This window comes from Mustelus asterias, chromosome 18 (genome assembly GCF_964213995.1).
Source record: "Mustelus asterias chromosome 18, sMusAst1.hap1.1, whole genome shotgun sequence".
NCBI classification, from domain to species: domain Eukaryota; kingdom Metazoa; phylum Chordata; class Chondrichthyes; order Carcharhiniformes; family Triakidae; genus Mustelus; species Mustelus asterias.
In genome coordinates, this window is record NC_135818.1 from 88,256,707 (window position 1) to 88,271,057 (window position 14,351).

Consider the following 14,351-nt stretch of genomic DNA (forward strand, 5'->3'; position numbering starts at 1 on the left):
CAGACCGGGTAAGGACGGCAGATTTCCTTCCCTAAAGCACATTAGTGACCCGGATGGCTTTTTCCAACAATCGACAATGGTTTCATGGTCATCAGCAGATTCTTAATTCCAGATTTAAAAAAAAATTGAATTAAAATTCCACCATCTGCCGTGGTGGGATTTGAACCCAGGTCCCCAGAACGTTAGTTGAAATTCTGAATTAATAATCTAGCGATAATACCACTTGGCCATCACTTAGGTCATCAATACTTTTAGCAGAGGTCAATAATCGGGGACGTAGATTGAATGTGACTGGTAGAAGGTCGAGAGGTAAATTAAGGAGAATCTTTTTTACCTCAAAAATAAAGCCAGTGGTGAGAATCTGGAACTCAAAGACAGAGGCAAGAACCATCATCACTTGAAGAAATGCTTGGATCCGCACTTGAAGAGTCATAATCTACAGGCTAATGATTAAGACCGGTAAATGGATTAGATTGCTTTGCTGTAATTTGGCTGGCACACATTTGATGGGTTGAATGGCCTCCTTTGGGCTGTAACTCTCGATGATTGTATCAATAATTGTACATCTCTATGGTTGTCTAAGGTTTCAGAGTGGTATACATTGGACCTTGCTCGTTGAGTTCTTTGTGATGATATTGCCTCATCCTTCACCCAGCAGAATGGAATGGAAATAAAGCCTGTTTATTTAAAACAGTCAGTTCAGGCAAGTCTGCGACTCAGCAGACATGATAAGGGGCAGTATCCTCTTGTGAATACTGATACACAGGTTAACACACTATCTGTATTGGGTAACCAATAAAACCTCAGGAATCTCCAACTAAAATGTCATCAACCAGTTAAACAAATCTGTAACCTTTCAATAGTCACAGTTGTTGGCCTGGGGAAGGCAGAAGAACATCGATTCCACAAGGCCAGAAACTGCACAACTCTACCTGCAGAGAGTTACACTTTGAGATCATTGGCACCAGCCAGGCTACAGAAAGAATTTTATTTCACTCAAATTCCACATGCCCCCAGGCAATCAGAACATTGCACAATACTCACATTGTTAACATATACGTTACATATTAAGTTGAGTAAAGTTAATTAATTGCAACGTTTCTACATTTGAGACTCCTGTTTGTGAACCAAGCTGGATTGTGTAAATATTCCCTCAGGCCTTTCCTCCTCCCTAACCAAAGCAGAGAGGCACAGAGTAAAGATGGCAGCAGACAAAGGAGGGAGACCGTGAGGAGAATTTGTCCTTTACGCAGCGAGTTATGCTGAGCTGCAGTGAGCTGTGTGGAAGAACGGAGGAAGCAGATTCAGCAGCAACTTTCCAAAGGCAATTGGACAAACTCATGGATTAGGAGCAGGAGGAGGCCACTCGGCCCCTCGAGGCTGCTTCGCTAACCAATAAGATCATGGCTGATCTGACTGTGGCCTCAACTCCTCATTCCCACCTACCCTCCAATAACCCTTTTACCCTCCCTTGTTAATCAAGGGGGGCAACGCAATGGCTCAGTGGTTAGCACTGCTGCCTCACAGCGCCAGGGACCCAGGTTCAATTCCCGGCTTGGATCACTGTCTGTGCGGAGTCTGCACGTTCTCCCTGTGTCTGCGTGGGTTTTCTCCCACAGTCCGAAAAACATGTTGGTTAGGTGCATTGGCCATGCTAAATTCTCCCTCAGTGTACCCCAACAGGCTCCAGAGTGTGGCGACTAGGGGATTTTCAGAGTAATTTCATTGCTGTGTTAATGTAACTTGTGACACTAATAAATAAACTTAAAACTTAATCAAGAATCTATCTAGCATAAAAATATTAATTGACCTTGCCTCCACAGCACTCTGGGGAAGAGAATTCCAAAGCTCAACACACAGAAAACCATTCGCAGAGCCATAGAATCCCTACAGTGCAGAAGGAGGCCATTCGGCCCATCGAGCCTGCGCCGACAACAATCCCACCCAGGCCCTATCCCCATGGGCGGCACGGTAGCACAGTGGTTAGCACTGCTGCTTCACAGCTCCAGGGTCCCGGGTTCGATTCCCGGCTCGGGTCACTGTCTGTGTGGAGTTTGCACATTCTCCTCGTGTCTGCGTGGGTTTCCTCCGGGTGCTCCGGTTTCCTCCCACAGTCCAAAGATGTGCGGGTTAGGTTGATTGGCCAGGTTAAAAAAATTGCCCCTTAGAGTCCTGGGATGCGTAGGTTAGAGGGATTAGCGGGTAAAATATGTGGGGGTAGGGCCTGGGTGGGATTGTGGTCGGTGCAGACTCGATGGGCCGAATGGCCTCCTTCTGCACTGTAGGGTTTCTATGATATCTTCTATGATAACCCCACATATTTACCCGGCTAATCCCCTGACACTAAGGAGCAATTTAGCATGGCCAATCCACCCAACCTGCACATCTTTGGACTGTGGGAGGAAACCGGAGCACCCAGAGGAAACCCATGCAGACATGGGGAGAACATGCAGACTCCCAAGGCATTTTATTCATACGTTAGGAACAAAAGGGTTGTTAGGGAAAAAATCGGACCTCTCAGGGACAAAAGTGGGGACTTATGCTTGGAGCCCAAAGAAGTAGGGGAGATCCTAAATGAATACTTTGCGTCGGTATTCACAAAGGAGAGGGATGTGTTGACTGGGAGTGTCTCGGAGGGGAGTGTTGAACCGTTGGAGAAAATCTCCATTACAAGGGAGGAAGTGTTAGGTTTGTTAGAGAATATAAAGACTGACAAATCCCCAGGGCCTGATGGAATCTATCCAAGGCTGCTCAGGGAGACGAGAGGTGAAATCGTTGGGCCTCTGACGCAAATCTTTGTCTCGTCACTGGACGCAGGTGAGGTCCCAGAGGATTGGAGGATAGCCAATGTGGTCCCGTTATTTAAGAAGGGTAGGAAGGATAACCCGGGTAATTATAGGCCGGTGAGCTTGACGTCCGTGGTGGGGAAGTTGTTGGAGAAGATCCTTAGAGATAGGATGTATGCGCATTTAGAAAGGAATAAACTCATTAACGATAGTCAGCATGGTTTTGTGAGAGGGAGGTCATGCCTCACTAACCTGGTGGTGTTTTTTGAAGAAGTGACCAAAATGGTTGACGAAGGAAGGGCCGTGGATGTTGTCTATAAAGACTTTAGTAAAGCGTTTGACAAAGTCCCTCATGGTAGGCTAGTGAAAAAGGTTGGATTTCATGGGATAAAGGGGGAGGTGGCTAGATGGGTGGAGAACTGGCTTGGTCATAGAAGACAGAGGGTGGTAGTGGAAGGGTCTTTTTCCGGCTGGAGGCCTGTGACTAGTGGTGTACCGCAGGGCTCTGTATTGGGACCTCTGCTGTTTGTGATTTATATAAATGATCTGGAAGAAGGAGTAACTGGGGTGATCAGCAAGTTTGCGGACGACACAAAACTGGCAGGACTTGCAGATAGTGAGGAACATTGTCAGAGGCTACAGAAGGAAATAGATAGGCTGGAAATTTGGGCAAGGAAATGGCAGATGGAGTTCAATCCTGATAAATGCGAAGTGATGCATTTTGGTGGGAATAATGTAGGGAGGAGCTACACGATAAATGGAAGAACCATAAAGGGTGTAGAGACGCAGAGGGACCTGGGTGTGCAAGTCCACAGATCTTTGAAGGTGACGTCACAGGTGGAGAAGGTGGTGAAGAAGGCATATGGCATGCTTGCCTTTATAGGACGGGGCATAGAGTATAAAAGTTGGGGTCTGATGTTGCAGATGTATAGAACGTTGGTTCGGCCGCATTTGGAATACTGCGTCCAGTTCTGGTCGCCACACTACCAGAAGGACGTGGAGGCTTTGGAGAGAGTACAGAGGAGGTTTACCAGGATGTTGCCTGGTATGGAGGGGCTTAGTTATGAGGAGAGATTGGGGAAACTGGGGTTGTTCTCCTTGGAAAGACGGAGGATGAGGGGAGACTTAATAGAGGTGTATAAAATTATGAAAGGCATAGATAGGGTGAACGGTGGGAAGCTTTTCCCCGGGTCGGTGGGTGACGTTCACGAGGGGTCATAGGTTCAAGGTGAAGTGGGGGAGGTTTAACTCAGATATCAGAAGGACATATTTTACACAGAGGGTCGTGGGGGCCTGGAATGGGTTGCCGGGCAAGGTGGTGGAGGCGGACACACTGGGAACATTTAAGACTTATCTAGACAGCTATATGAACGGAGTGGGAATGGAGGGATACAAAAGAGTGGTCTAGTTTGGACCAGGGAGCGGCGCGGGCTAATTGTTCTTTGTTTCTCGTTTCAAGGCTTCATTCTATGATCATCTTGCTGGTGCCAGTACAGAGCAAGACTGCGGATAGTTGGGAACCTGTCTCGGGGGCAGGGAATTCATATGGTGTTCGTGGAAGTGGAAATGAATAGGGTTGGGAAGCATTTTCCGATCAGGGCCAGTGTGATCTCCTGGACTCGTTTCGATCGCCTCAGGGGGTCGGAGAGGAATTTCCCAGATTTCTTTTCCCCATATTGGCCCTGGGGTTTTCACTCTGGGTTTTCGCCTCTCCCTGGAGATCACATGGTCTGGAATGGGGGGGTGGGGGTGAGCTAATAGGTTGTGATGAACAAAGCATCGTAGCTGTGAGGGACAGCTCGGTGGATAGGATATTAGTATGTAGATAGGCTGGAAAATTGGGCGGGGATCCAGGATTCAATCCTGGACCGGGGAGCGGCGCGGGCTTGGAGGGCCGGAGGGCCTGTTCCTGTGCTGTATTGTTCTTTGTTCTTTGTTGTTTTGTTTGTCCACACAGACAGTGACCCAAACCGGGAATCAAACCCAGGTCCCTGGGTTGAACCCAGGTTCCTCGCATGATGAAAAAGCAAATATTGGGACTAATTGGATTGTTGTGCTGATGACAGCAGCCCAGGAGGTCTGAGCCGAATGGGCTTCTACTAGAAAGAAGGCCTGCATTTCACTAGCGCCTTTCACAACCTCAGGACATTCCCAAAACTCTTCAAAACCACTGGAATACTTTTAAGGTGCAGTCAGTGTGATCCGACTATATCACCAGCTGTCAATGTTTTGTTTGAAAACACCCCGGGAAATGTATTAAAGGCTCTATATAAATGCAAGTTGTTATCATGCAAAGTAAATAAAGTCACCATAGTCCCAGATGACCATAGGTTGACTATTGCTGATTTAATTTCAAGCAAGGGGCAAGGATGAGAAGGCGGGGCCTTCATGAATAGCCTCAGCTAGTACGGGAATTGAACCCACGCTGTCAGCATTGCTTTGCATCACTAACCAGCCGTCCAGCCAACTGAGCTAAACCAACCCATCATGTAGGATTGTGCCAATAGTTTTGAGCTGTGGGGTTGAGGTTCAAATTTCAAATGGGATGAGAACGAATCAGAGAGGAATATGCAAACCGAGAGAAAATCAGACAGAAAATGTCTTTCTCGATTCTAAGATTTTTTAAATAGAAGGGTTGAAATTTCAAGGTCTTTTGAAGGGAAACAGATGGGAAAGGAGGGAAGTGGCTCAAGGGGAAGTAGGTTTCGAGGCTCATATCACTTTTTCCCCTTTGGGAATAGTCTTATTTGTTAATCAGATGCGAGTGCCCCTAGCCCACCCCCAATTGCCCCTTGAGAAGGTAGTGATGAGTTGCCTTCTTGAACCGCTGCAGTCCATGTGGTGTATGTAGGTACACCCACAGCACTAGTAGGGAGGGAGATCCAGGATTTTGACCCAGCAACAGTGAAGGAACGGCAATATATTTCCAAGTCAGGATGGTGAATGGTTTGGAGGGGAACTTGCAGGTGGTGGTGTTCCAGGTATCTTCTATCATAGCTGTCAGCTCCAATAGGCTTGTAAAAATGCATGTTGCCACAGTAACCCAGACCCTCTGAGTGACCTGTAGTGCACACACACACACACACACACACACACACTGACGATACTGTGCCTTTCAGAAATGTATTTGTGTCATGTATTTTGTGCAGGATTTTTTTTAGCAGGCAGATCTAGGTATTGGTGCCACTTTGTCTGTACACTGCAGTCCCTGTTGTTACTGCTGCGGCATAATTGATCTTAATTGCGAAAGTGTTTGTTTTAGTCTGGACTAATGCAGGGTTGTTGTTTTAGTGTTTTCCCCTGGGGTTTTTCAGAGTGGGGCTTGATTAGGTTGTGACAGCAGAAGTCATGTGACTGGGCAGGGCGCAACTCACAGAGAAAGATCAAGTCAATTGCTGCTTTGGAATTTGTGAAGAGCAGAGATAGCTCTGTGTCTCTCTGAATTCTGGAGACTGGGATCTGCCAGAAACTAGGTCTCTTTTTGTGAAGTTCTGCTGCTTGAAGGTAGATATTTTTCTGGAAACTGTTGTATCGGAATCAGAAGGCAGGTGTCTGTTTGGATCTCTGTTCAGAAGGGTTAAAAGGCTGGAACTCTAGCATCCATGTGAGCATATCTGTTTTTGGTGCTAATTGGTATTGAAGTAGGATTTATGTCTATGGGGATATTGTTTAAATTGGAACCATGGAGATAGCCAGCTGTTAAGAATTATACTTTGTCATGTTTAAGTATTTTGATTGGTAAAAATTATGCTAATTATTACCTTGATTTGATTTATTATTGTCACATGTATTAACATACAGTGAAAAGTATTGTTTTTTGCGCGCTATACAGACAAAGCATACCGTTCATAGAGAAGGAAAGGAGAGAGTGCAGAATGTAGTGTTACAGTCACAGCTAGGGTGCAGAGAAAGATCAACTTAATGCAAGGTAAGTCCATTCAAAAGTCTGACAGCAGCAGGGAAGAAGCTGTTCTTGAGTCGGTTGGTACGTGACCTCAGACTTTTGTATCTTTTTCCCGAAGGAAGAAGGTGGAAGAGAGAATGTCCGGGGTGTGTGGGGTCCTTAATTATGCTGGCTGCTTTGCCGAGGCAGCGAGAAGTGTAGACAGAGCCAATGGATGGGAGGCTGGTTTGCGTGATGGATTGGGTTATATTCATGACTTTTTGTAGTTCTTGTGGTCTTGGGCAGAGCAGGAGCCATACCAAGCTGTGATACAACCAGAAAGAATGCTTTCTGTGGTGCATCTGTAAAAGTTGGTGAGAGTCGTAGCTGACATGCCAAATTTCCTTAGTCCTCTTAGAAAGTAGAGGCGTTGGTGGGCTTTCTTAACTATAGTGTCGGCATGGGGGGACCAGGACAGGTTGTTGGTGATCTGGACACCTAAAAACGTGAAGCTCTCGACCCTTTCTACTTCGTCCCCATTGATGTAGACAGGGACATGTTCTCCTTTACCTTTCCTGAAGTTGATGACAATCTCCTTCATTTTGTTGACATTGAGGGAGAGATTATTGTTGCCGCACCAGTTCACCAGATTCTCTATCTCATTCCTGTACTCTGTCTCGTCATTGTTTAAGATCCAACCGACTACGGTGGTGTCATCAGCAAACTTGAAAATTGAATTGGAGGGGAATTTGGCCGCACAGCCATAGGTGCATAAGGAGTATAGTCGGGGGCTGAGAACACAGCCTTGTGGGGCACCGGTGTTGAGGATGATCGTGGAGGAGGTGTTGTTGCCTATCCTTACTGATTGTGGTCTGTGAGTTAGGAAGTTCAGGATCCAGTCGCAGAGGGAGGTGCCGAGGCCCAGGCCACGGAGTTTGGAGATGAGTTTCTTTGGAATAATGGTGCTGAAGGCTGAGCTGTAGTCAATAAATAGGTGTCTGTATTGGGTGTCCTTGTTATCTAGGTGTTCCAGGGTTGAGTGCAAGGCCAGGGAGATGGCGTCTGCTGTGGACCTGTTGCGGCAGTAGGCAAACTATAGTGGATCCAGTTAGTCCGGGAGGCTGGAATTGATTCGTGCCATGACTAGCCTTTCGAAGCACTTCATAATGATGGATGTCAGAGCCACCAGACGTTAGTCATTAAGGCACGCTGCTTGGCTTTTCTTCGGTACCGGGATGATGGTCATCTTCTTGAAGCAGATAGGGACCTCAGATTGTTGTAAAGAGAGGTTGAAGATGTCTGTGAATGCCCCCGTCTGCTGATCCGCACAGGATCTGAGTGCACGTCCGGGTACCCGATCCGGGCCAGTCGCTTTCCGTGGGTTGACCTTCGAGAAAGCTGCTCTGACATCTGCAACTGTGATCCCAGATACAGGTTCCTCCAGGGCTTCCAGGGTGGAGGGGGTGCTCTCGCTGACCTCTTGCTCAAAATGGGTGTAGAATGCATTGAGGGAGGGGTGCGTTGGAGCCGGCGATTTTACATGCCTTCATCTTGTAGCCTGTTATGTCTTGCAGACCTTGCCATAGTCGGCGGGGGTTGGTGTGGCTAGCCTGGGACTCTAGCGTGGTCCGGTTCTGTCTTTTGGCATCTTTGATGGATCTCCTTAGATCATATCTGGCTTTCTTGTATAGGGCAGTGTCGCCTGACTTGAACGCCTCAGACCTGGACTTCAGCAGGCAGTGGATATCCCTGGTCATCCATGGTTTCCGGTTGGGGAACTCACGGATTTGCTTCTTTGACACACAGTCTTCTACACACTTACTAATGAAGTCAGTTACTGTAGTGGCGTACTCGTTCAGGCTGGTCGCAGAGTTTTTAAATACTGACCAGTCCACTGACTCCAAGCAGCCCCGTAGGAGATCATCCGATTCCTCAGACCAACATTGCACGACTCTCTTTGATGGATTCTCCCGCTTCAGTTTTTGCTTGTAAGCCGGGAGCAGGAGCACAGCCTTGTGGTCTGATTTGCCAAAGTGTGGGTGGGCGATAGAGCGGTAGGCATGTTTGATATTTGTGTAGCAGTGGTCTAGGATGTTTGAGCCTCTGGTGGAACAGGAGATGTGTTGGTGGTAACTTGGTAGGACGCTCTTGAACTTGGCCTGATTGAAGTCCCCGGCCACGATGAAGAAGGCCTCGGGATATTTCGTCTCAAGGCTATTCGTAGTGGTGTATAGTTCGTTCAGCGCGATCTTCACGTCTGCATGGAGTGGGATGTAAACTGCCATCAGGATAACAGTGGTGAACTCCCGCGGAAGGTAGTAGGGGCGGCATTTTAGCGTCAGGTATTCTACGTCTGGGGAGCAGAAAGTTATGATGTGGAGATGCCGGTGTTGGACTGGGGTAAACACAGTAAGAAGTCTAACAACACCAGGTTAAAGTCCAACAGGTTTATTTGGTAGCAAATACCATAAGCTTTCGGAGCGCTGCTCCTTCGTCAGATGGAGTGAATATCTGCTCTCCAACAGTGTTGCCAGTGTTGCTATGTTTAGGCGAGGTGTTGATTAGGAAGCAGACCCCACCTCCCTAGCCTTGCCTCAGGCTTCTGTATGGTCCATTCAATGGATTGAGAAGCCCTCTGGTTGTAGAGCATAATGCTATTCTAACTGTGTTCTTAAATAAAGTTTGTTTTAATAAAAGTTTCCTAGTGGGTCAATTGAGTCACACCTGGAGCTAAACACCCTATGCTCGCACTCATGCCAAAATCATAAAAAGTTCGGGTCGAGGCTCACCTCACAATCTACCTTGGAATTTCTGATCTGGTTCCTAACACACACACACACCTCGGAGCAGACTCGACGGGCCAAATGGCCTAATTTTGCTCCTATATCTTATGAACGCCCCTCAGTAACCTGGTCACACTGACAGCCTCCTACCAGGCGAGGGGGTATCATCACAATTTTACATCACGATAGAAGAGGAATTGATAATTACAGTAAGGAAAGAATGTGTAACTTTATAACAGGACGGAATCACATTCGCACAGCTCGCTTCAATCTTGCTGCAATTTTCACTGAAGTGAGAGACTCCTGCGGCGACCTGACTAATTTTCATTAAACATTCCTGAAGCATGATTAACCACATTGGACTTTTAGTGATTTGATTTGATTTATTATTGTCACATGTATGAGCATACAGTGAAAAGTATTGTTTCTTGCACACCATACAGACAAAGCATACCGTTCATAGAGAAGGAAAGGAGAGGGTGCAGAATGTGGTGCTGCAGTCATAGCTAGGGTGTAGAGAAAGATCAACTTTGTGAGAAGTAGGTCCATTCAAAACCCTGACAGCAGCGAGTGCAGTGAGTGGGCACAGGTTGGGTTGCAGCAATGATAGCATCAGGGTTATCATAACTGCTTCCCAAGTGACTGACCCAGACTCGCTTTCCAGTCATCGCGATTTGTGACCTCCAAACCAGTCCGAGTGTGGAACTGAACTTCAAATGGCGTAGGGAGACTTTCAGGGGCTGAGTGTTGGTCAGAAACTCAGTCATTGCCTCCACGCTGAAGCTTGTCACAAAAATACAGCAGGGGCTCATTGACCTATTCTGTGTCAGAAGGTTGCACCAGGTTGCTGCGGAGATTCTGAGTGTCCCTCTTAGGGAGGATAGTCAGGCACGGTGTGTATCTTCAACGCTACCGCTATGTTGAGCCCCTCGGTAGTGTTCCCTGGAGACATGTTTCTTCTGCTTGGTGCATGGCCTGAATATTGAGCTGAAGGGTCTTCATAACACCTTACCAGCATTGTCCATCTTTTACCAGGAGCTGATCAAAGTCCAGCGTGCTGGAGCCTTGTACCGCTGCCCTCCCCCATCAGGGAGACTCTGCTCAGGAATCCGTATCTCTACCGCTGTAACTTCAGGTGGCTGGCAGAGAGGGGGTAATAAACCTGTTGGACTTTAACCTGGTGTTGTTAAACTTCTTACTGTGTTTATCCCAGTCCAACGCCGGCATCTCCACATCAGAGAGGAGGACTGCAGCTAGTGGGGTGGCCAGAATCAGGGACTGGCACACTGGGTGTCAGTGGGCACCCAGCTCACAACTGATGCCATCCAACACCTTATAATGGTGGTGCCCGACCCCGGGGGTGCTTGAGGACTGGGGGGTACTCAGGTGTGGTGGGTTCCTGTCTGAGTGCACCTGCCCCATCCGCCCCAGCCCAGAACCCTTCCTCGAGTGTCAGTGCCCTGCAATCTGAGTCACCTCATGGAAAAGCCCTCCCTACCCCTGAGCCCGTCGCGGAGTGCTTTCCTGTACTGGCTGCTGCAAACCCTCCACCTCCGCACCCATCGCCCAGAAACATCCAGATCTGCCTCGCTGCCGTCTGGTGGGGGTCCCTCGATGCGAGAGTCCTTCCCCCTCACCATCAGGGATTGGGTGGGGAGCATACAGCAGTCCAAGCTGACCATTAATAGATCCAGGCAGTGGGTGGTTGAGGGTGTTGTCCATCCTGACTGTCTGTCTCTCTTCTGTGGATGTGTTTCCTGCTGGGTGTCTCTGGAATGGGAGCTCCCAGGTCTGTGATCTCCATTGGGGTCTTCCATACCCTGTGGGCACTGCGGGGGACTGGGGCGTTCCATCAATCCCCCTCCAATCACATTTTGTGTGGATGTTTTAAGTTTCCATTGAGATTCTGTTCACTGTGACGCAGTATCCCTTTAAGGGGCTGCCTCTCCCTCCCTGTTGATTGAGTTGATTTGGTTACCACTGCAGAGGGGTAGATAGAGGCCGGGATCGAGCCATTGTCAGGATAATTGCTGAGCTCTCCGGTGACAGTGTGTTTGTGCAGTTTCTGTAGTGACAGAACCAGACACCTCCCCCTTCTCTGTGTCTGCAACACCCTCAGGAACACTCTGCACGGAGACTATGTGACTGGCATTGCAAACAGCCACTTAACTCCCCCGCACACAGCGGCTTTTACCAATGGAGCCGCTCAGGGGAGGGGCAGGAAGGGGGTCAGGGTGGGACTGTGTGTCTGGGAGGTAGCGGGTACTTGCTAGGATTGGAGTTCAGTTTCCAGGTGTTGGGCTCCGGCTAAATGCAACTTTCATTCGAATTTATATTTCCCTTCTGTAAAAGTGAAACTCGTGATGGCCAACACATATAGACCAGTGGATTATTCATCCGGTGTGAAACTTATGGATGTAAGTGCTGGCAGGAAGTTTATGTGGAAATTAATAAACCTTCTCTGTAACCAACACCTTCAAGTGGGGGGGAAGCTCTGGCTTGCAGTGTGGGTGTGCTGCATGGGAAGATCCCAGAGGTGTTGCTGCCCATTGCCATACACACCAGCTGTCAGTGGTTGAGTTTATCTTTCTTCCATTCACAGCTTGAGGAACAACTGAAGATCTTTCAGGAGGAGCTGCTGAAGAAAGATGAGGTGATCAGAACACTGACCCGGCTGAGGTGAGAGTCCAGGAACTCCCAAAGAAACAACCCCTGTCCACAAATACACTCCCAGACCCCACCCCGCCTCCCTCCCCTCCCCCCTTCGCCCCCACCCCTCCCCCCCATTCTCTGTTCAGTCTTCCAGGCGGAGGCTGTGGTTTCTGGGAGGATTGTTCAATGCGCAGCTGGTGTCGCTGGGATTCAGAGGCGAGGTGGTCCCAGATCCCACACTCAACTCTGTGCTGAGCTGGTGACTCTCAGTCAGGGCACGGTTAGTGTCACAGCTCAGCCAGGCCACACTCCTCGATGCTGGAATAGTTCGGAGAAGTCAGGAGGTGAGTTACTCGCCGCAGGATTCCCAGCCTCTGGTCTGCTCTTGTAACCACAGTATTTATAAGGCTGGGTCCAGTTCAGTTACTGGTCAATGATAACCCCCAATGGCATTCAGTGAGGATAATGATAATGAATCTCAGGGGGAGATGGTTGGATTCTCTCTTGTTGGAGATGCTTATTCCCTGGCACTTGTGTGGCGCGAATGCTACTCGCCACTTGTCAGCCCAAGTCTGAATGTTGTCCAGGTCTTGCTGCACATGGACACATCTGAGGAGTTGTGAATGGCGCTGAACATTGTGCGATCATTGAAAACGTCCCCACTCGTGATCCTGGAAGGAAGGTTATCGATGAAATGAAAACAGAAAATGCCAGAAATACTCGGCAGATGTGGACCTTGGAGAGTGAAGCAGAGTTAATGTTTCAGATCTATGACCTTTTACCAGATGTTCTGATTAATGTCTTGGCAGGAGTAGGAGAAATCCTGGGAGATGTCTTGTTGATATAGTCTCTATCATGGAGCCACAATCCTGGGATTATCCTTCAGTGTTCTCTAGGTGTGAACGTTAATGATTTATCTGTTTCCCTTCACAGGGGGATTGAGGATTCCACCTCAGGAATTACAGGGAACCCGGGTTCATCAAAGGTACGTGTCCTCCCAGCGACATCACTATCCACCCATAATGAGCTGTAGTCACACGATCTTATAGGTGTCTCTCCCTCTCTACTAGAGATAGAAACATATCAACAAGGAGCAGGAGGAGGCCATTCAGCCCCTTGAGTCTGCTCCCCCATTTAATAAGATCGTGGCTGATCTAATAGGAACCGCCAATTTGTATCCTACCCACCCCCAGATAACCTTTCACCCCCTGGTTCACCAAGAATCTATCCACCTCCGCCTTAAAAATATTCATAGACTCTGCTGCCACCGTCTTTTCAGAAAGAGTTCCAAAGTTACAACCCAGAGATTTTCTTTTGTCTCATCTCTATTTTTAATGGACAACCTCTTATTTTTAAACACTGACCCTTTGTTCTAGATTCTCCCACAAGAGGAAACATCCTCTCCACATCCACCCTGTCAATACCCGTCAGCATCTTATATGTTTCAATCAAGTCAGCTATGCTTCTAAACTCCAGCGGATACAAGCCCAGCCTGTCCAACCTTTCCCCATAAAACAACCTGCTCATTCCAGGTATTAATCTAGTAAACAATCTCTGAACTGCTTCCACTGCATTGACATCCTTCCTTAAATAAGGTGACCAAAACTGTACACACTACTCCAGATGTGGTCTCATGAATCTCCTGTACAATTGAAGCATAACCTCTCTACTTCTGTATTCAATTCCCCTCACAATAAATGATAACATTCTATTAGTTTTCCTAATTACTTGCTGTACCTGCATATCAGCACTAGGACACCCAGATCCCTCTGCATCTCACAGCTCTGCAATCTCTCCCCATTTAGATAAGCTTCTATTTTATTCTTCCTGCCCAAAATGGACAATTTCACATTTTCCTACATTATATTCTATTTGCCAAATCTTTGACCACCCCGCAATATCATTATGTAGCCTCCTCATGTCCACTTCACAACTTACTTTCCTATTTATCTTTGTGTTGTCAGCAAATTTAGTAACTATCCCTTCAACCATACCATTATACAAATTGTAAACAGTTGAGACCTCAGTACTGATCCCTGTGATACACCACTAGTCTCATCCTGCCAACCAAAAAAACCCATTTGCGTCTACTCTTTGCTTCCTGTTAGCCAGCCGATCTTCAATCCGTGCCAATATGTTACCCTCTACACCATGAGCTTTTATTTTCTGCAATAACCTTTGATGTGGCAACTTATCAAATGTCTTCTGGAAATCTAAGTACAGTACATTCACTGGTTCCCCTTTATC

General features: G+C 47.7%; 1 protein-coding gene across 1 annotated transcript in view; it reads left to right on the forward strand.

Moving 5' to 3' along the window:
- Positions 1-14,351, forward strand: part of LOC144506785 (coiled-coil domain-containing protein 170-like) — a 74,499-nt gene that overhangs the window by 13,561 nt on the left and 46,587 nt on the right. Inside the window, exons 3-4 of the mRNA XM_078233144.1 lie at positions 12,055-12,131; positions 13,038-13,089. Coding sequence (XP_078089270.1) covers positions 12,055-12,131; positions 13,038-13,089 — 129 coding nt within the window. The remainder of the gene's footprint in view (positions 1-12,054; positions 12,132-13,037; positions 13,090-14,351) is intronic.